Source organism: Prionailurus bengalensis, chromosome D2, assembly GCF_016509475.1.
Source record: "Prionailurus bengalensis isolate Pbe53 chromosome D2, Fcat_Pben_1.1_paternal_pri, whole genome shotgun sequence".
Lineage (NCBI taxonomy): Eukaryota > Metazoa > Chordata > Mammalia > Carnivora > Felidae > Prionailurus > Prionailurus bengalensis.
Genome location: NC_057351.1, coordinates 67,233,406 through 67,257,496, shown reverse-complemented (window position 1 = coordinate 67,257,496; position 24,091 = coordinate 67,233,406). Strand labels below are relative to the sequence as shown.

At 35.6% G+C, this 24,091-nt stretch overlaps 1 protein-coding gene across 2 annotated transcripts in view; it reads right to left on the bottom strand.

Annotated features, from left to right (window-relative positions):
* MXI1 (MAX interactor 1, dimerization protein) overlaps positions 1-24,091 on the bottom strand; it is an 81,964-nt gene that overhangs the window by 25,989 nt on the left and 31,884 nt on the right. For both annotated transcript variants that reach the window (XM_043597484.1, XM_043597485.1), the window contains exon 3: positions 11,977-12,006. In XM_043597484.1, coding sequence (XP_043453419.1) covers positions 11,977-12,006 — 30 coding nt within the window. The remainder of the gene's footprint in view (positions 1-11,976; positions 12,007-24,091) is intronic.

Below are 24,091 nucleotides of genomic sequence, written 5' to 3'. Positions count from 1 at the left end.
TTTCTTTAAATGAAGAAGGTGCTTAAGAAAAAGTACTTGAATTGCAGTTATTATTATTAAACCAATATTTATCAGAGCATTTACACTATACTAAGTACTATATGTGGCAAAGGAATTTAGCAAAATAGCATATTGCCCTTAGAGTCTAGAATTCTGGGTGCCAGCTTGGCTCAGTTGGTTCAGTGTCTGGCTCTTGATTTATGCTTAGGTCTTGATCTCACAGTGTGGTTCATGAGTTTGAGCCCTGCCTCAGATTCTGTGCTAGGAGCATGGATCCTGCTTGGGATTCTCTCTCTCTCTCTCTCTCTCTCCCTCTCTCTCTGCCCTGCCCCTGCATGTGCTCTCTCTCTCTTGCGCGCGCGCGCTCTCTCTCTCTCTCTCAAAATAAATAAACATTTTTTAAAAAGTCTAGTAGAATCCTGCTGCTATATAATTACTATGGGCATCAGTATAAAAAGTATGGCTAGTTTTATGGATCAAACATATTCCTCAAAGATGCATATAAAGTAAAAAGTGATACAGTATCATCTGTATCATCTAAAATGTATCAGAAAAGTCTAGTAATTAAACTATTCCCTTTTTAAAATTACAAATTCACAGTTTGAGAGGAAGTGTTTTCTTAACCAAGTTATAGCTACACAGAAATACACACTCTGCAATCACTTGGATAAAAAGATACTACACCTTCACCATGTTAAGATATTCACCATGTCAATTATTTAAAGTCTTAACAATTATTTTTTTCTAGACAAAATTTTAGAGTTTCAAGTTTTAACATTTCTGGGCTATTTTTAAGACCTACTGTTCTCCTCTCCTCCCATCTTATTGGTTGTAGAAGTGATTTCAACTTTAGGAACTGTACAGCTATAGTTCTGAAAACACTTGATTTCTAGCATGTAATTCTTGTCTAAGTCTGCCTCTGTCACCTTGCAGCCTGGGTCCGGGAGTAGAAAGCTTAACCTTAATGAGCTATTTCTGACAAAGGTCAATTCAGAAACTGTGAATCTATCTAAATAGCAATGCAATGACTTCACTGCATAGACTGCATTTTAGATGTGTAATTTTATCTTGGCTATGCTTCCTTTATTAACCATAAATTTTATCTTCAAAACCCACCAATTACTTCATCTCTATCTCATATAACATTTAATTCTAACAGGTGCCCATCTCTGCACTCTGACAGTTATTTTTAGTTTGTCTGCAGTTTTCAGCATTCCTATCCCTTTACAAAAATACAGTTAAAGTATTCATTTTCTTGCATACAAGAATAAATGTATCAGATATATGTCTCCATGACAAACAACATGGTACTCTACATACTGTTTGATAATGTTAGCATCTACATTTATCTGGTTCTATAGCTTTATAAATAGAAAAACTCTGTTAAATAAGTATCCTCTACTTTCCAATGCATAAATACTTTTTTGTTGTCTATAGTTACTCTCAGTAACTCAGTACTGTAACTGGACTCCTATTATCTAAAGAAGTACAAAGAATAAAATTATCTTATTCAGGACTTTTACATGAATTAAAAATAAAGGTGTCAGTTCTCCATCTTCAGACTAAAAAAGGGAAGTAGCTTCATTTTATTTGCTGAACCAGAAAATTAGATTGGTGGTTCTTTCCTGGTCTCTTGACAATGATATTTCTCCTTCCCTCCACAACTACACTTTTAAACTTTGTTGTTCAAGTCCTAACAAATACAATCAGGCTGTATTTTATTACACCTTAAGAGAAACTTGCACAATTAGTACAACCTTTCAATGTATTATGCATTATGGTCTTAATTCTGTTAGATTTCACTGTTAATTAGAGGTTATTAAAGACCCTTAAATATACCCTTCTTACATGCGACTGAGCTCAAACTTTACTCATTATCAAGTACTCAAGCCATATTAGGTAGTAGCACTATATATTATATTGGAAACTTATCTGTGTTTAATTACAGGTCTTAAGTAACTATAAAGTGTTGAGTCATTTGAGTAGTGTCATCAGATGATGATGGCATCACTACTTTTTAAGTGCCAAACTATGAGTCAGTCAACTTTTTAGGACCTTTCTACCAATCAATAGTGACTGATACAATGAATGGATGACCACAAAAGTTGGTGAGTTTTTTTAAGTTAGCCATTAGTGAGTGTGAGGTAATATCACATAGTTTTGATTTGCATTTCCCTAATGACCACTGATGTTGAACATCTTTTCATGTGCTATTTGTATATTTTCTTTGGAGAAATAGATATTCAAATCTTTTGCCTGTTTTTATATTGGGTTGTCTTTTTATTGTTTAGTTCTAAGAGTTCTTTCTATATTCTGAATACAGGGCTATTAGTGGATACATGTTACAAGTATTTTCTCCCATTCTGTAATTTGTCTTCATTTTCTTAATGGTATCCTGTGAAGCACAAATGTTTTTAATTTTGATAAAGTTCAATGTATGTAATTTTTTATTTTGTTGCTTGTACTTTTGGTGTCATATGGTAAGAAACGATTGCCTAGCACAAATTCATAAAGATTTACTCTAATGTTCTAAGAATTTTATAGTTTTCCTTTTAAATTCAGGTCTACGATCCATTTAAGATAATTATTATATGTGGTGTGAGGTAACAATCTAACTTCATTATTTTTCATTGTAGATATCCAGTTGTATCAGCTACCACTTGTTGAAAAGACACTGAACTGTCTTGATATCTTTGTTGAAAAAATGTCTTTGGCACAACACAAATGTGAGTGATTATCTCTGGACTTCATTCTATTAATCTGTAAGTCTATTCTTTGGCCAATACCACATTACCTTGATTATGTAGCTTGGTAGTAAGTTTTGAAATTAGGAAGTAAGAGTCTTTCAATTTTTTTTTTCAAGATTGTTTTGCTTATCTGGGTACCTTGCATTTCCATATGAACTTTAAAGTCAGTTGTCAATTCCTGTTAAAAAAGAAGCTGGGATTTTAACAGGCCTTGCATTGAATCTGTACATCAATATAGAGAGTACTATCACTTGAACAATGTTAAGTAGTACTTCCCAATATTCAAATATTTTGCCTCCTTGGTTAAATTTATTCCTGGTATTTTATTCTTTTGGATGCCAATAGAAGTGGAATTATTGTCATAAATTCATTTTCAGACTAGTGTACAGAAATACAACTAGTTTTTGTGTGTCAATCTTGAACTCTGCAACTTTGCTAAATTTGTTTACAAGCTCTAATAGGGTTTTTTTTTTGTATATGTGGATTCGTAAGGATTTTCTATACATAAGACTATAATATCTGCAAGTAAAAATGGTTCCTCTTGCCTTCCAATCTTGATGCCTTTTATTTTTCTCTCACCTAATTTCCCTGGCTAGAGCCTCTAGAACAATGTTGAATAGAAGCCATAAGAACAGACATCCTTGTCTTATTCTTGATTTTAGGGGAAAGCATTTAGTCTTTCACCATTAAGTATGATGTTAATTGTGGATTTTTCAGAAATGCCCTTTATCAGGCTAAGGAAGTTACTATAAGGTATTTTCATACTGAGATTTACATCTTAGTAATGAAACAAGGCTAGGAAGAGCTTTTGATTAAACTTCCCAAAATTATTGAACCAATCCCAAACTGTGGACTTCTGATCCAGCTACAGTCATATATTTCAAACCTACAATAAAAGTTTAGTTTCACTAATCCCATAACTTGTCTTTAATGCAAGCAAGTATCTTTTGAGTGCTATTAGTTGAGGTAAAAGTTTCAGTGAAAGTTCTGCCAAACCAATCTTGTAATTTATTTTTTCCTCCTAACAAATATACATTTTTTTCTAAAATGTGCACATTATATATAAAAATGTACATTCTTGGGGTGCCTGGGTGGCTCAGTTTGTTAAGCCTCTGACTCTTGGTTCAGCTCAGGTCATGATCTCATGGTTTTGTGAGTTTGAGCTGCACATTGGGCTCTGTGCTGGCAGCAGGGAGCCTGCTTGGGATTCTCTCTCTCCTTCTCTCTCTGCTCCTTCCCCACTTGTGCTGTCTCTGTCTCTCTCAAAGTAAATAAATAAACCTGAAACATTAAAAAAAAAAATGCATGTTCTTGGGAAGCCTGGCTGGCTCAGTCAGTGGAACATGTAACCCTTGATCTCAGAGTTGTGAGTTCAAGCCCCATTTTGGGTGTACATATTACTTAAAAAATAAAATATTTTTTAAAAAGTGCATATTCTTTTTAAACAAATGTTATACAAGCACCCAAAACAGGCAGCTAAAACCAATCAAGATATGCTCCTCCTTCCAAGGAATCCTAAATAGTCAGGTAATATACTAAGATACCACTGCCTTAACCCATGGTCACCAAGATTTAGTCTTCTGTTTTGTTCTAAGATAAAGTAGACCAAAATAATCACTCTGTCAAAATGTCCATGTCAAATGGAGACTGGCTATGTTGATAGTCTAGAAAAAAAATATTGTATTCTTGGGGCGCCTGGGTGGCGCAGTCGGTTAAGCGTCCGACTTCAGCCAGGTCACGATCTCGCGGTCCGTGAGTTCGAGCCCCGCGTCAGGCTCTGGGCTGATGGCTCAGAGCCTGGAGCCTGTTTCCGATTCTGTGTCTCCCTCTCTCTCTGCCCCTCCCCTGTTCATGCTCTGTCTCTCTCTGTCCCAAAAATAAATAAACGTTGAAAAAAAAATTAAAAAAAAAAAAATATTGTATTCTTTATCATGTAAAAATTATTGGGATAAAGATAACTAATACATCAAAAATTCTAACACAAAAAAAGTTGAAACTATTTATGATATTCTAGTCTCCAAGTATATATAAATCTTTACCTTGTAAAAATGCTTGCCATTTTCAACTCATAGAATGAAAAAGAAATGAAGATCTCACAAGTGGAGCATGAATTCCATCAGATAAACTATTTCTCTACAAAATTACCTTTGTCTTAGTGCACTATATGATATCCTAATGAACTGAAAGAATCAATTAGTTGCTGATTCTCTTCTTATAAGCAAGATAATGTCCTTCATGGTAAAAACCTTTTAAGATGTTCCCAATTATGAAGCTTTTTCATATAATTTATTTACGTTTTAAGAATTCATTAAGTTTTCCATATATATCCTATAAAATTATTTTATTATGATAATATGTCTGTTGAACTCGAGTATTTTATAATTGTCATTTTTCACTGAAGCCATTATAATTCAAGTGCATATATTGTTTGTGATGGGTATACTCAATAACACATATAATCATTTTTTCATTCAATGAATATTTACTGAATGACTGCTATGTGCTAAGGGTAAATAAAGCAAAGTCCCTGCCTTTCTGAAACTTACATTCTATAAAAGAAGTCCCATAACTCAAACATAAATAATTCAGACAGACTGAATGTTAAGATGACAGAAAAGGCAATAGGATAGAGAGTGACTGGGGAGCAATTACTGTTCTCTAAGGAGATGACCTGACAACTAAATAATAACAAGAGCTAGTAGAGCAAGGGTTTTCCAAGCAGAGGAAAGAAGTGCAAAAGCCGTAAGATGAAAATTATCATGTGGAAAAGAAAGCAGTGTCAGCTGGACCACAGGAGACAAGAGATAGGGTAGTAGGACTTTGTAGGTCATAGATTTTACCTAATTGCAAAAGGAAGCTGTGGAGGACTCAAGCAGAAATGACATGATTTGATATGCCCTTTAGGAACATCACTGTTGCTATGCAAATAATGCAATATAAGGAAAAATGAATGGTAGCAGTTAACAGAAAATAATATTCTTTCTTTATGGTGTTGCTTAGTCCTCTGTCTTCCTTTCTGTTCCCAATTCCATTACCTGAGTGCTGGTTCCTATATCCTACTACTAGATGAGGTCCTTCAAAAGCATCCAAACTAGTCTGTACTTTTTTTTTTTTTAATTTTTTTTTTCAACGTTTATTTTATTTTTGGGACAGAGACAGAGCATGAATGGGTGAGGGGCAGAGAGAGAGGGAGACACAGAATCGGAAACAGGCTCCAGGCTCTGAGCCATCAGCCCAGAGACTGACGCGGGGCTCGAACTCACGGACCGCGAGATCATGACCTGGCTGAAGTCGGACGCTTAACCGACTGCGCCACCCAGGCGCCCCTGTACTTTTTTTTTAATAAACACTTTGATCATACCTATCATTTTCCTTCAAAAGCCTCAAAAACTCACTACTACCAACAAAATAAAATCCAAATTCCGTAACATTCAATAACATTCCACAATTGAATACTAAAACACCTTTCTAGCTTCATTTCCCATTTCAATAGACTCTGCTCTTCCATTCAATATGGTCTACTCAGTCTTTCCTTTATGATGTCACCTTCCATGGCTTCCATGGCTCTACTTACACTGACCTCTTTCCCTATTTTTTTTCCATAGATTCAAATTCTATGTCTTTCTTCATGTCTCAGCATACATTCTCCTTCACTATCCAGAGCAGTGGCTTTTTGACTATGACCACAATATTTTATATCATAACCCAGTATACACAAGTCTCATAATTCTACATATAACTTTACTTCAAGCAACGCACTTTGGTATTTTCTAGTCTTTTCTATTTCTTTTTCAAAATGACTCACTGAATGATTGCATAAGACTACTAGGGGGTTTCAACCTTCAACTTCAAAAACACCTTTAATGCACCTTTCTAGACATTCACTGATAACTAAACTAGATCCTGGTACTGAAAGATGAAACCCATAATTACCAAACTATAATGACCTAAATCTTAAAGATAGGATAGAGTCACGATTTTATACTTCATTTTATCCACCACAATGCCACAAAGAATATTTATTAATCATTACTGAAGATTTATATTAAATACAGCTAACATATTTATGATCACATAGAATCATGGTTAGGACTGTTTTTGTGTTTCCATCATCTTGTTTCAAATTGTAGTTATGATGGTCAAAATGGCTAGTTTTCAATAACAATTTGACCTACACTTTCTGCCTTCCTACCATACAAGATTACATAACAGTCTTGCATAGTGGGGGAATACAGTAAGTACTCCATAAATGTCATTTTTATCTTTCCCTCAGAAATATGAGGAAGTCTCTATATGGAAGACACCTATTACCATTCATTGGACCTGCTTCTCTTTTATCCCAAATACTCAGGCACTTCTGCTCTGCCAGTATCCTCATTTGGCCCTACTAGGCTTTGCCAAAATTGCAATAAAGATAAGCCTTTTGTTTCAAAGGAATAACAGCTATCAGGGTTGAATGGCCTCTTCTAACGTTCTTGACCATTAAAGTCCTGTTAAAGTTGTTGACGCTTTTTTTTTAATTTTTTTTTAACATTTATTTATTATTGAGAGACAGAGACAGAGCATGAGCATGGGGGGTGGGGGGAAGGGGCGGGTGGCGGGTAGAGAGAGGAGGAGACATGGAATCAGAAACAGGCTCCAGGCTCTGAGCTGTCAGCACAGAGCCCGATGCGGGGCTCGAACCCACAAACTGCAAGATCATGACCTGAGCCAAAGCCAGATGCTCAATCGACTGAGCCACCCAAGCGCCCCATGATGCTTTCAAAAACATCATCAATAATCTGAATTAAGAAAATGAAAAAGCAATGAAGTGATCTAACATCTGCACGGGATGGGGTTTTTTTCTCTGCTAAGGCTACAACTCATAAGATAAGCCAATGGACGACGTGAACTTCTTAATTCTTAAATCTCAAAGATTCATTAATTTTACCATGAGAGAATTCACATAGATTCCTGAAGAATGTAGAACATCTACATCTAAAGGTACTTTGCTTCCCTTTTACTTCCACCTCTGGAGCCAGTTACAAGTTATTATAGGTCTAGGGGGATAAGGTAAGGATACAAATAATAAATGTATAGGTCTAGGGGGACAAGGTAAGGATACAAGTAATAAATGCTCTGAACCGTCTAGAGTAGGCTCAGTGTAACCATCAGGTTTTAGGCAGAAATAAGCCCCCAGGACCTATCCAGAAAACCCGAATCCCTTTATCAGTCTTGAAACTACTTCAAGCTCCGTATATTGGGGTAACTGCAGGTCAGAGCAAACTACACAGGGCCTGCCAGACTCCAAATGTCAACCATTAGGCTTTCCTCTGAGATATGGGAGTATGAAAATCAACATTTGCTGGCTACTGTCTCCTCAAGGCCAGACCCAGAGCTTCAACAATCTTAGGGCTTCAAGATAGCCATCTGGAATTCCTCTGTTATTCGCTAACACTTCAAAATCATCTACATTAATTCTCACTGCTTTGCCCCAGTAAAAAAAAAAAGACTCAGAGCAGCTTTATATGCAAGATTTTAAGCCACGTTAAAAAAAAAAAACAAAACATTCCTGACATAAATATATCACATGTAAAGTATAAATAAAGACATAAATATATCACATGTAAAGTGGAAAAATTTCAAGAATATGAATTACTTTAGGAACATCTTCTCAGAATGAAGACAAAATCAAATTACCCTTTTGATAGTGAATTACTTTCCTCATGTAAAATCACACTCAAAAGCAAATGAAAGGCAAAGTCAAAATTCTATTTATTTTAAAGGAAGTCAAAGCTAGGTTAACTTTTTTTCTTTAATGTATCAAATAAAAATGGTGCCTTGGGGAAAAGAAAGAGCTGTTAAATAAAATGAGCAAGGGCTTAAAAACTTAGTAACAAAACAGGCTTAGATTTTAAAAATATTCTTGCCTTGTTGCTATTTGGCTAAAATACCTCTCTCCCTTTAAATTATCCTGTGCTTACCAATATTTTTGGTTTTCACTAGATTGCAAGCCTCTAACTTTTCGTAAATGGAGTATAGATTATTAAAATGGATTGATTATTAAAACGGATTCTTCTTTGTTACTCACCATTAAATTTGAGATTTATTTATATTGATAACTACCCCTTCTAAAAACAAATACATCTTGGGGTGCCTGGGTTGCTCAGTCAGTTGGGCATCTGACTTCAGCTCAGGTCATGATCTCATGCTTCATGGGTTCAAGCCCTGTGTTGGGCTCTGCACTGACAGCATGGAGCCTGTTTCAGATCCTCTGTCTCCCTCTCTCTCTGCCCCTCCTTTGCTTGCCAGCTCTCTTTCTCTCTCAAAAATAAATATTTTTTAAAAAACCAAATACAGGGGCACCTGGGTGGCTCAGTCAGTTAAGCGTCTGACTTTGGCTCAGGTCATGATCTCACGGTTTGTGGGTTCGAGCCCCGCGTCAGGCTCTGTGCTGACAGCTCAGAGCCTGGAGCCTGCTTCAGATTCTGTCTCTCTCTCTCTCTCTCTCTCTGCCCCTCCCCTGCTCATGCTCGTCTCTCTCTCAAAAATAAATAAAATTTAAAAAATTAAAAAAAAAGAACAAATACATCTTGGAAAGGTTAAGTTTATATTACCTTTCAATTAAGCCTCAGGGAAGAGAGGAAAGGAGAAAGAAAAGGAGAGAAGGGAGAAAGAAGAAGACAACAGAGGATGAGGAATCATGTCTTAAGTGAGGTAGGGTAGGAAATCAGCTAGAGAGTCTTAGGCCTAAGTAAATAAAATGAAAACAAAAACCTTCACTGGAGATACTGGAGATCACATAAGGACCAGGTAATCAAAAGCTACACATGTTACACCAGTGCCACAGACAGATACTAGATTAAACAACTTTAGGACAAATCAAAGTAATAATATGGGTGATAAAGTTATCAATAAGTCAGAATTGGTACATGAAATGCATTAAACAAAATTTACTCAAAGGTTTAAAAAGCTCCATTTCAAATAGTTTACTAAAGAGTCTCTTCACTTCAGTGTTAAAGGCTTTTACCAGGTTTCCAATGAAGGTCTCCCAAGGACTACATTTGGATGCTTACCACTATTCTATTTTTTAATTTTGTTAAGTTTATTTATTTTGAGAAAGAGTACAAATGGGGGAAAAAGAGAGAGAGAGAGAAAGAAAGAGAATCCCAAGCAGGCTCTGAGCAGTGCAGAGCCCAATGCGGGACTCGAACTCACAAACCCTGAGATCATGACCTGAGCCGAGATCAAGAGTTGGACACTTAACCGACTGAACCACCGAGATGTCCCTAGGTGTTTACCAGTATTTTAAAATGTGATCCAAAATACAGTCTTGATGCTCTAATTTAAAGTACAATGTAAGTTTTTAATTTTAGAATCCTCAGAGCTGTCATTTCTTGGTGTTTTTGTCATGTTTAATCTAGCCATAAATCTTTCCCACAAAGCAGTTTTGGACTAGACCACTGAACTTTGCTCCAGTTTTATCCATCAATATTAAAGCCATCACTTACTGTAAATGCATCAAATACTAAGTACTGAGGTTACAAAATTGAACAAAACAGAATCCCTGCCTTTGAGGCAGTTGTAGTCATTTGGCAGAAAGAGACATGAACAGGTAATTACAATACTACCTGATTAAGTTTTACAATAGGAGATACGAACAGAGCATTGTGCAAAGTGGTAAAAGCCACTAAGTCAGCCTGGAGGACTATGCTAAGCCTGTTCAAGAGGATTTGACATTTAAATTCATCTACAATGAGGCAGTTAGGTTAGTCAATCTATAAAGCCCCTTCTATTTAAAAAAAAGGACCAAGGGGTGCCTGGGTGGCTCAGTTGGTAAAGCATCAGACTTCAGCTCCGGTCATGATATCATGGTTCATGAGTTCTAGTCCTGCATCGAGCTCTGTGCTGACAGCTCAGAGCCTGGAGCCTGCTTCGGATTCTGTCTCCCTCGCTCTGCTCCCCACCCCCACTCATGCTCTGTCTCTCTCTCTCTCTCTCTGTCAAATATAAATAAAAACATTTTTAAAAACTTACAAAAAAAAAAGGACAAAAAGTTGAAGGTCATGGAAATCTTATTTGTCAGAAATGGCTGATGCAGATTATTCCAGTTTGTTGTTATTAATCTAGTCTCTGTATCAAAAACAATATTTTGCTCATACAATCTCATCTTCTCTCCCAAACAATTCCTCGTCCTGCTTTCTTTTTCTTGGTAAATAGTAATACTTCCATAGTCAACAAACCACCAATTTCTACTGATTCTACTCCATATAGTCTCTTTACTCTGGCTACTTCTATCTCCTACATTGGAAGCTTCCAACAGCTTCCAAAAGAGTTTTCTTGTCTGAGATCCCTTCTTCCAATCAACCAGTTCTTCACACTATGGCCAAAGTGATTTTCCAAAACACAAATCTGATCACATGACAACTCACCTTAAAATCATCCAACTGCTCCCTACTGCTCTCAGAAGACACCCAAACTCTTTAGCATAGGTGTCAATAACTAGCCTGGCTTGCCTCTTGCTATAATCTTTTATACAGTACTCATACTGAACCTCTTATAGTTTCTTCAACACAAAGCACTCACTCACCATCGTCTCTAGAGCCTTCTAAGACTCCCTCAAAAGAAAATCAGATGACTTTCCAAAATGATTTTTCAGTATGCTCTACTCCATTACTATACTTACCACACTATACAGTATTTTAATTACCTGTTTCCCTCAGAAAGCTGTAAGTTCTTTAAAGACAAAAACTATCTCACACATTCTTATATTTTCTATCTAAAGCATTATGCCTGCCTGGCACTGACATATAGTTCATGCTTGATAAAGATTGCTGAATGCATGAATAAATGAACAAATAAACAAACTGCAAAAAAAGAGAAATTCAATGGCCTATGATTTGTCATAATATTTGTTAGCTACACTACAGAAACCTAATCCTATAGCATGACCATATTTAAGCCATAGCCTATTACAATTAACCTGTTTTTAGAAACAGAAAGAAAGAAGGCTACACCATAAACTCAAAATTCAAATGAGCTTAAAAATTTACTGAGGTCCTCCAGTTTAGATGGTATAAATTTACTACTTAAGGTCATTTTTTTTGGAAAGAATACATACATACCAGATTCATGATATGCTATACATTTTAAAATTATAACTACATATGTACTATTACATTATTTTCACAGATAAAACACTGAGTTTGCTTTTTAACAAAAATGAAAGCTGCGCTCATCACTGACTCACCGGTTCTTTTCCAGCTCATTGTGTGTAGACCTAAAAGGAAAACAAAAAAGACCATTAGCCATTTGTTGCTAAGGTTATGGAAAGGGGGATTAGTTACTGCTGTACCACACCCAGAGAATTTCTTTAACAATGCAATACATAGTCAGACTTCTACAATCACACTCATCAAGAAGAAATAGCCTACGTTCGTTAGAATTATTCATTCAGATATAGTGTCTTCAGTTAACAACTAAATATTCTGAAACTGGTGTTTCACTGTTACTTTTTTTTAATGTTCATTTATTTTTGAGAGAGGAGACAGAGTGTGAGCAGGGAAGGAGCAGAGAGAGAGGGATACAGAGACTCCAAAGTGGGCTATGCACTGACAGCAGTGAGCCCCATGTGGGGCTCAAATTCTAGAACGTGAGATTATGACCTCAACCTAAATCAAATGCTTAACTGACTGAGCTACCCAGGCGCCCCTCACTGTTATCTTAATAAAATTAATGCTAGCACATGTTTTCTTGCCTACCCCTATCCTACATTTTGTTGATTTGTAGATTAAAAAAAAATTTTTTTTAAGTTTATTTATTTGAGACAGAGAGAATGTGCATGTGCATGAGTCAGGGGGAGGGGCAGAAAGAGGGGGGTAAAGAGAGAATCCCAAGCAGACTCAAGGCTGACAGCACAGCTGACACAGGGTCCTCGAACCCTGAGGTGATGACCTGAGCCAAAATCAAGAGACAGACACTTAACTAAGCCACCTAGGAGCCCTGATCTGTAGATTTTTAATTCACATATAATCCATTTTTGTTTAAAAAGAAAAATGTATTTCTATGTCCTCTTCCATCTCCACTTAGTCACTCCTAAACACAGAGAGAAAAAATGTTTTGGCTAGCACAGAAGCTGAATAAGGTTTGCCTTACTGCTAAGTGATTTTATTTTTTCAAGAGTTTATTCATTTTTGAGGGAGTGGGGAGGGGCAGAGAGAGAGGGACAGAGGATGTGAAGCAGGCTCTGGGCAGACAGCAGTGAGTATGATGAGGGGCTTGAACTCACAAACCCTGAGATCATGACCTGAGCCAAAGTAAGATGCTTAACCAGCTGAGCCACTAGGTGCCCCAAGAAACACACTTTTAAAAGACTGGGAGGATATACCCCAAAATGCTAACAATGGTTGTTTTCTTTTTGGGCCTTTTTTTTCATTTTGCTTACCAATATTTGTTATAATACTTACCATCTACTGAACAAGTACAGTGTCTGCTAAACAGTGTGCTAAGCAGTCCATATATTATTTCATTTTCTCCCCCAAATACCCTTGTTTTATAAACAAGAATACTGAACCTCAGGTCAAGAGACATGCTCTTGTCCCAAGAGTGTAAGTAGTAACCAGGATTTAAGCCCAGGTCTTTCTTATCCCAAAACTCAAGTTCTTAACTACCTGGAAAGAGAGGTTAAGGGCCAGACTCTAGGCCAGATCTCCTGGGTTCAAGTACTGTTTGGTCTAGTTAAAGTCTTCATTTCTCTGTGCTCAGTTTCCTCATCTATGAAATAGGAAAAGTAACAGTACTTGCCTCATGTGATTGTTAGGAGGAATAAATAGTTTACACTGAATAGCAAAATATAACAAACTCTAAAGTTAGCTATTATTAGAATTATGTTATACTAGTTCTCTTGAATGAATATATATTACTTTTACAATAATTTAACATTAGCGATAACAAGAATTTTATAAAGTAGAGTTCAAGTTCCTGTCACAGAAACTAATACTTTAATCATTTAATATATTCTGGTTAATGTCAACTGTTTTCAGAATATTACTGATTACCTTAATCTGATTTGTCATTCCAATGGATATTTAACAATTACATTTCTAAACTTTAGGGGCATCTGGCTAGCTCAGTCGGTTAAGCGTCCAACTCTTGATTTCAGCTTGGGTCGTGATCTCATGGTTCATGGGTTCAAGCTCCACATCAGGCTCTGTGCTGACAGGATAGCACGGAGCCTGCTTGGGATTCTCTGTCTTCCTCTCCCTCTGTTCCTCCCCTGCTCATGCTGTCTCTCAAAAATGAATAAATGTTAAAAAATTTTTTAACTAAATAATAAAACAAATAAACAATAGGAGTGTTGTCATCAATCTCAATTTGTAGAAATTTTACCCACTGTCTTAGTTCAAGAGCCAAAGGTTTTTTTGAGTTACTGTCTCCTGTCCACCCTCTGCTTTCTTAGCAGTATCACAAGGTCCAAGTGACACAGGATAAAAAAGACTAATGTTCATTTTCAAAAGATTATCTTAATAAAAGGACTTCTCCTTCAAAAGAGGTTAAAAAAAAAATCTTAAGATGCTTCAAGAGTTCAGTCAAATTAACAGCAAGGATACGTACAATTCAGATGGAAGAAATTATAAAAACATAGAACCTTTCGTTTAACAGACTTAAGAGTTCAAAACCCAACAAGTAAATTACAGCCAAATCTCTATCACTACAATAAGCATTTACAAAAAGTTTTAAGTTCTTTTTTGTCAAAGTGAATCAGTAAGTCAAAAGAGGAATAAGACATATTTTAGAGAGATTTAAAACAAAAAATTTGTTCAAAATTTGAATGGGTAATCAATAATGAAATTCCCCACCCCCTTGTAGTAAGTTTTGGTTTAACTGCCTTTATCTGAGAAGAAAACCTAGAACAAGTAAAATAAAAACAATGAAATAGTAAATAATAAATGGAAACAACCTATTTAGACAGAAGTAGATTACTTACCATAAACTTAATCTAAACAGTCTAGAGATCCCACATATGGCCATAAATGCAAAATAATATATACCCAAAGATAACCAATTGTTGAATTCCAATATTGCATTGAACCTATTATCAAAGCTAGCACCAAAAGAACATAATCTGACCCACTGCTGTGAACAAAATTAAAACAGCAGGTTCTTCCCACCTCTCTCAGACTTTTATTTGTCTTGTTTCTAAAAAAATATAAAATGACAGCTAAGAATATGAACTTTTTCATCAAACCAAGAAATGCACATCATACTAGTTATACCCCTAGTAGCATTTAACAATATTTCCAAATATCAAGAAACAAAAATGATTGTGTGTGAACTAATCTTTACCATACTGTCATGTTCTTACACTTTTTAAAAAAAATCTATCAGTAGTACTTCTGTTTTCATGGCTTTTTTGCCTGTAATATCAAGTAAACAAATAATGTGTATCTTTAAGACTGTCTTAGACTACAGGGAATCAAAGACTGTCTCTGGTAAATTTAAGACATGTATACTAATAATTATAACTCAAGGCGAAATAAATACATAAAGAAAGGTACAAAGTGTTATGGGAGTTTAAAGTAGGCAGATTTGAGGCGCCTGGGTGGCTCTGTCGGTTAAACATCTGATTCTTGATTTTGGCTCAGGTTATGATCTCATGATTGTGAGATGGAGTCCTGTGTCAGGCTGTGCTGGGCATGGAGTCTGCTTGAGATTCTCCCTCTCCTTCTGACCCTCCCCCACCAAAATAAACAAACACAAACAAACAAGGCAGAATTTACTTCCCAAATATGGCTACCAGGGTAAACTTTAGAAAAAGGTGGCATTTGGTATGGATCTTAAATGATGGACTATTTGCTACTAGTAGAGGCTGGACCTGACAGGGAGAGGACATACCAAGTGGAAAGGAGCATAAGTAAACAAGCAGAGCTGTCCCACAACTACATGGCCAAGTAATCTTCAACAAAGCAGGAAAGAATATCCAAGGAAAGAGTTTCTTCAAGAAATGGTGTTGGGAAAACTGGACAGCAACATGCAAAAGAATGAAACTAGACCACTGTTTTATACCACACACAAAAATAAATTCAAAATGGATTCAAAATTCAAAATAAATGTGAGATAGGAAACCATCATAATCCTAGAGGAAAACCTCTCCGGCATTGGCCGTAGCAACTTCTTACGTCTCCTGAGGCAAGGGAAACAAAAGCAAAAATAAACTATTGGGACTTCATCAAGATAAAAAGCTTCTGCAGAGCAAGGCAACAATCAATAAAACTAAAAAGCAACCTTCAGAATGGGAGAAGATATTTGTAAATGACATATCTGATAAAGCGTTAGTAACTTAAAATATATAAGGAACTTATAAAACTCAACACCCAAAAAAACCCCCAAATAATCCAGTTAAAAATGGGCAGAAGACATAAACATTTTTCCACACTTGATCTCAGCCAAAAGGCCAAGAAGCAATGAATAAACATTTTTTCCAAAAAAGACATACAGATGGCTAACACATACATGAAAAGATGCTCAACATCACTCATCATCAGGGAAATACAAATCAAAACTACAGTGAGGTATCACCTCACACCTGTCAGAATGGCTAAAATTAACAACACAGGAAACAATAGATGTTGGCAAGGATGTGGAGAAAGAAAGAGGAACCCTCTTATACTGCTGATAGGAATGCAAACTGGTGCATCCACTCTGGAAAACAGTATGGAGGTTTCTCAGAAAGTTAAAAATAGAACTATTCTATGATCCAGCAATTTATACTACTAGGTACTTACCCAAAGGATACAAAAATACTAATTTGAAGAGATACATGCACCCCGATGTTTATAGCAGCCTCACCAACAATAGCCAAAGTATGGAAAGAGTCCAAATGTCCATCCACTGATGAATGGATAAAGAAGTTGTCGTATGTAATATAATGGACCATTACTCAACAATAAAAAAGAATGAAATCTTGCCATTTGCAGTGACATGAATGGAGCTAGAGTATTACGCTAAGTGAAATAAGCCAGAGAAAGACAAATACTGTATGATTTCACTCATATGTGGAACTGGAAAAAACAAAACAATGAGTATGGGGCGGTGTGAAGACAGACACACAAACCATAAAACAGATTCATAACCATAGAGAACTGAGGGTTGCTGGAGGGAAGATGGCAGGGGGAGGGTTAAATGGGTGATGGGCATTAAAGAGGGCACTTGTGATGAGCACTGGGTGTTGTATGTAAGTGATAAATCACTAAATCCTACACCAGAAACTAGTATTACACTGTATGTTAACTGGAATTTAAATAAGAACTTGGAAGAAAAAATAAAAATAAAAATAAAATAATAAAATAAGCAGAGCTGTAATGTCCAAAGCAAAACCAGAGAACAGCAACTAATAGGTCATAAAGACCTGTGGTGTTACAGGACAAAAGTCCTGAGTCTATTAACTCCATCACTCACACTAGCTGTGTAACTTTAAACAAATTATTTAACCTCTCTGATTAAGTTTCCTCATTTGTAAAACTGGAATAATAACATGTGGCTTGGCTGGGTTACTGTGAGAATTAGAGAAAAATATGTAAAAGCATGTAACCATAATAAATATTCAGTAAATGTCAGCCATTGCAACTACTCTTATTATTTTTAACAAAACTAAGAATATACTACCTAAAACAACTGAGTATACTACATGGGGCAATAAATCAATAAGTTCTCAATATACTCAGAATGAGCCTGGAAATAAACAACCATAATGATGAAAAAAGAAACTGAAAGAAAATATAAGTATTTTGGTCATTTAGTCAGCTGTGAAGATAGTACAAGGTTTAGGTTATGACAGAGAGAAAGATGACTAATTATGTGTACACAGAAAAAATAATGATCTAAATACTGTTGGCAAGAAATGAGTATCACATACTAGGAACAACCTCTTTTTGCTTCTCTGAGCCTATGTGTCCAAACAAACCCTACCAATAATGTGCCACTGAAATACTCAATTATGATAAATTCTCTATAAAACTGAGATGTTCTAATAATCCATCGGGTTAGCCCACTTCTCTTCTCCAAATAAAATGCACCTCTGAAAGCAAACACTAATGAATTGTATGCCTTTCGGATACCCTTACTCTGAATGCTTAACTTTCAAGGACAGAGAAAAGACATTTCTATCATTCTATCATTGAATCACAGGTAATCTTTTTCACAAATAATATCCCTTTAAGAGAGACATGCTAATGAATTCCCTGTCTGAATGGGAATCATTATCTCAACCAGATCTGTGACTTTTCATTGACTACAACAGAGCTCTAATACATAAACTTTTAATTCTTTAGATTGTAGTTTGTGGCAGTCAATGAAGTGACGCACAGGACTGAAACTGAACAAAACAGTTTGGCTCGAGTAGTGCCACCGTGGAAAAAAATAAAAGCAGCTATTCCCAGAATTAATATTCTCTTTTAGCAAAAGGAAAGATCTCACCACCTTTGTTGAACTGATGAGCCAACCCCAAATTTGTTAACATTTTTGTTTTATTTGCTTTGTAATCCTAAAATGTCTTATGGATGTTACCCTCCACACAATGAAAAGAACACATTCTCTGAAGCTAAACAAATATCTACTAATTGTATCTTAAAGTTTGTAATTTCATATACATATATTTAAAGGAGAAGAAAAACAGAAAACTTCAGCCACATTAGTGCTGAGATAGTTTGAAAAACACTGTAAAAGAAGAAAACCATGCTAACTGGCAATAAAGTAATTATTCCTTTTTTAAATTAAATTTTATTGAAGTATAATTAACATACAGTATTAAACTAGTTTCAGGTACACAACATAATGATTCAACAATTCCATACATTACTCAGTGCTCACTTAGTAAGTGTAGTCACCATCTGTCACCAAACAATGTTATTACAATTTTATGGACTATATTCCCTATGTCATACTTTTTACCTCCAGGACTTATTTATTAAAGTAATTCTTTCAAGAAGGTAATTTTGTATATTTGTTCCTATCAAAGTTACATTTTAAAAACCATAAAAACACTAAAACTTGAATATTGCAGGCTTTTAGGAAAAATGCCTTGTAAGAAATATATTGCTTCTTCCTTAACAATGACAAAAGCGTAACTACCGTAATAACTAAGGTCACAAAAAAAGCAAGTGTCTAAAAAGGATGTGTAACAATAACTACAATCAATTAAATTTCCCTTAAAACTTACATATGAAAGCTGAATATATGCAATCCTTACATGGACTCAGCATCTCCACACATAGGCATATACCAAAATAATATATATGTTCATCAAAGAACATACAAAGCAATGCTTATTCTTTTCATACTAGCCAAAAATTAGAAACAAATGTCCATCAATAGTAGAATAAACAAATTGTGAAATACTCATACAATGTAATACTACAGAGCATTGAAAATGAACACCTTTTATTCAATAACATGGATGAATCTTCTAATTTCAACATAATGTTGGATGAAAAAAGGCAGACACAAAAACATATACTGTGTAACTCCACCCATACAAGCTCAAACCTGGCCAAATTAATTTAAAGTATCAAAAGTTAGAATAGTGGTTGCCTCAGGGAGAGGGTGACACTCACTGGAAAGAGTCAAAGGGAAGGGCTTCGAAGAGAGTCTGTAATATTTTATTTCTTTACCTTTGTGAAAATTCATCAAACTGTACACTTAGGATTTGTTTTTCTGCATGTTCACTTTCAATAAACAGGGAAAAATTTTAATTACATATGAAATTAATTCAGTAAAAAGCAATTCTTATTTCAAATATAGCAAACACCCTAATTTAAGCCTCCGATAAATCTTCTGGCTCACTACATAAATATCCCTAAGTTATACACTTTGTAAAGTATAATTTTCACTACTAAAATTATACAGAGTAAATTCTTTTACCTTAAGAAGCTATGAAAAGAAGAGCAAATTAAACTCAAAGAAATAGAGGAAGGAAATAAGAAGTTACAGGTTAAAGAACAAATCACAAAGAAATTAGAAAATAAGGGTGCCCAGCTGGCTCAGTTGGTAGAGCATGCAACACTTGATCTCAGGGCTGTAAGTTTGAGTCCCACGTTACTTAAAAAAATAAAATCTTTAAAATATATATATATATATATGTGTGTGTGTGTGTGTGTGTGTGTGTGTGTGTATGTGTGTATGTGTGTGTGTGTATATATCCACTTGAAGGTGTGTGTGTGTGTGTATATGTGTGTGTGTGTGTGTGTGTGTATATATGTATATGTATATGTATATATGTGTGTGTATATATATATATATATATATATATATATACACACACACACACACACACACACACACACACCTTCAACTGGATAATAAAGAAAATGCAACATAATCAAAATTTTCTCAATACAGCTAAAGCAGTGCTTTGAGACAAATGTTTAGCTTTAAATATTTTTGTTGGGGGTGGAGTCCAAAATCAATGATCTGAGATTCCACATTTAGAAGCTAGAAAAAGAAGCACACTAAACTGAAAGAAGTTGGGCAATGGTTGTCAAGTGTGGGCTATTTTGCTCACCAGAAGATATTTGGCAATGTCTGGAGACATTCTGTTATTACAACTAGGGAGATCCACTGGCATTTGGTAAGGAGAGGTCAGGGATGCTGCTAAACATCTTATGATGCTCAAAACAGAATTATCTGGCCCAAATTGTCAAGTGCTGAGGCTGATAAACTATGAAGTACAGGAAAAAAATAAAGACAAGAACAAGAATGACCAAAATAAGAAACAGGAAACAACGGAGAATAGCCATAAAACCAAAAGCTGACTGGGGCACCTGGGTGGCCCAAACTCTTGATTTCATTATCTCACGACTGGTGAGTTCAAATCTCACATTAGACTCTGCACTGACAGTGCAGAGCCTGCTTGGGATTCTTGCTCTCTCTCTCAACATAAATAAACTTAGGGGGGAAAAAAAACAAAACAAAACTAAAAGCTGACTTTAAAAAGGTCAGCAAAACTGATAAACTTCTAAGACTGATGAAAGAGACAGAAACTACCAATAAAAAAAAAAAAAAAGCCACCAGGATGAAAGAGCACACATCACTATGGATGACACACATCACAAGAATGGTAAGAGAATATGATGAACAACTTTATGCCAATATATTCAAACAACTTAGATAAAATGGATAAATTTCTTGAAAGATAAAAATTATCAAAACTGACTCAAGAATAATTAGAAACCCTGAATATTCTTGCATCTATTAAAGAAACTGAATCCATAATCAAAAATCTTCCCACAAAGAAAAGTCTAGGCCCAGAAGTTTTCATTGGCAAATGTTACTAAGCATAAAATCTTTCAAAAAATAAAGGAAGAAGAAATACTTCCCAACTCATTTTGAGGCCAGTATTATCCTGATAGCAAACTCTGACCAAGAAATTACACTGGGGGGAAAAAACCTAAAAACCAGATTACTATCCTTTATGAACATAGACACAAAAATTCTTAGCGAACTGAATCCAACAGCAAATAGAAAGTATGAGTTTTACAATAAAAAAAATTTGTCTGGCCTTTGTTCTGACTTCCTGAAACCTTGGAATTTTCAAGTTATAGGAGTGTCTACATTATTCATGGTGGAGCCTTGGACCACGCTTGAATTTATGCTGAAGAGATGACTCAAATCGGGGGCTGGTCTTGCCAGAAAGATGAACTGTGTGATTAGAGGGTTGAGGCTGTAAGACACTGATATCACCTGACCTCCTAACCTCCAGGGAGAGAATGGTCACTAGAGATTGAGTTCAATCATGTGGCCAATGATTCAATCAATTATGACTACATAATGAAAAACTCTGAAATCTGAGGCTCAGGTGAGCTTCTTGGTTGGTAAATACATCCATGTGCCAGGAAGGCAATGCATCTTGATTCTACAGAGAAAAAACACAAAAGCTCCATGTTCCCAACTCTCCCAAACTTTGCCCTATATATCTCTTCATTTGGCTAGTCTTGATTTGTATCATTTATAATAAAATCTGTAATAAGTATAGTGCTCTCCTGAGTTCTGTGAGTAGTTCTAGTGAATTAACAAACTTGAGGGGATTGTGAGAACCCCCAAATTGGTAGCCAGATAGTCAGAAGGGTAGGTGGCCTAGAGACTCCTGAACTTACAGCTGGCGTCTGTAGTGAGGGCAGTCATGCTGAGGACTGCACCTTAGACTTGTGGACGCTGTGTTAACTGCAGGGTGTTGGCATCAGTATTGCAAACTACACCATGACCAAGTAGAGTTTACTCCAGGAATGCAAGACTGATTTAAGATTCAACAAAAATATCAATCACTGTAACTGACCACATTAACAGAATAAAAAAATACAGTATAGTATAATCTCAATAAGTGAAGAAAAAGCATTTGACAAAATTCAGCATCTATTAAAGATTTAAAACACACACACACACACACACACACACACACCTCATAAATTAAGAATTTCCTGAACCTGTGAAAAGGCATCTACAAAAAATTATCATACTCCATGGTGAAAGGATGCATGTTTTCTCAAGATGAGGAACAAGGTAAGGATGTTCACTCTCACTACTTCTATGTAGCACTGTATTAGAGGTCCTCACCAGTAAAATAAGGCAGGAAAAAGAAATATATAGAATGGAAAGGAAGAAGTAAAAATATCTTTACTGGAAACAACATCATTTATCATCTATTTAGAAAACCCTAAGGAATATACAAATTATTAAAATATGCCAAATTCAATTGCCATTTGCAATAATAGCATCAAAGAATAATAAATACTTAAGGATAAATTTAACAAATACGTACGTTACTCACATTCTGAAAAACTACAAAATATTGCTGAACTTTAAAAACATCTAGGGGCACCTGACTTCGGCTCAAGTCACGATCTATGGTTCGTGAGTTTGAGCCTTGCATCAGGCTCTGTGCCGACAGCTCAGAGCTTGGAGCCTACTTTGGATTCTGTGTCTCCCCCTGTCTCTCTGCCCCTCTCTCACTTGTGCTCTCTCTCTCAAAAATAAATAAACATTTAAAAAATAAAACATAAAAAACATCTAAATAATTGACAAAATGAAGAGACATACCATATTCATTAATAGAAAGATACAATATCGTTCACATGTGTCAGGTCTCCCCAAATTAACCTATAGAGTCAATGCAATCCCCATCAAAATTCTAGTAGGCTTTATTATAGAAACTGACAAGCAGATTTTATAATGTATCTTAAATTGCAAAAGACCTAAAATAGTCAAAGGAACTTTTGAAAAAAGGAGCACATTGGAAGACTTACACTACCTGATTCCATGACTTATTAAAAAAAAAAAAAAACTATAGTAATGAAGACACTATGGTTTTGAAATAAAATAAATATTTTGATCAATGGACCAATCATAGATTTGCACATATATGGTCAAATGATTTTTTACAAAGATGTTAAGGTAATTCAATGTAGAAAATATAGTCTTTTCAAAAAATAGTACTAGAACAACCAGATGTCTATTTGCCAAAAAATGGTATTTAGCCCTTGCCTCATACCTTCTACAAAAATTAACTCTAAATAAAGCTTAGATCTAAATGTAAAACCTAAAACTGTAAGACTGCTAGAAGAAAACAAGAGAAAATACTCATGATCTTGGATTATGAAAAGATTTCTTAGGACATAAGGAGCATGAACAATAAATGACAAATATCAACTGGACTTCATCAAAATATGCAACTTTGATTCTTCAAAAGACACTGTTAAGAAAATGATAAAGGCTGGGGCGCCTGGGTGGCTTAGTCGGTTAAGTGTCCAACTTTGACTCAGGTCATGATCTCATTATGAGTTCGTGCTCTGAACTGGGCTCTGTGCTGACAGCTCAGAGCCTGGAGCCTGCTTCAGATTCTGTGTCTCCATCTCTCTGCCCCTTCCCTGCTGGCACCCTGTCTCTCTCTCAAAAATAAATAAGCATTTAAAAAAAATGATAAAGGTAAACCACTGAGTAGGAGAAAACATTTGCAAAACCCATACACAGTAAAGAAATTATATCCAGAATTTGCAAAGAATACTTTACAGCTCAACAAGAAAACAAACAACTCAACAGAAGAAATGCAGAAAATATAATCAGACGCTTCACCAAAGAAGATATATCAATACCAAACAAGCATATATAAAGATGCCCAGGATTATCAGTTATAAGGAAAATGCAAAGTAAACCAGAAGCTATCATGACCCACCCGCTAGAATGGCTAAAATTTACAAAGACTGACAGTACCAAGGGCCATCCAGGTTGTGGAGCTACTGAAAAGTCTCTTACGCTGCTAGTCAGAATGTAAAATGGGTACAGACACTTTGGAGAATGGTTTGGCAATTTCTTTATAA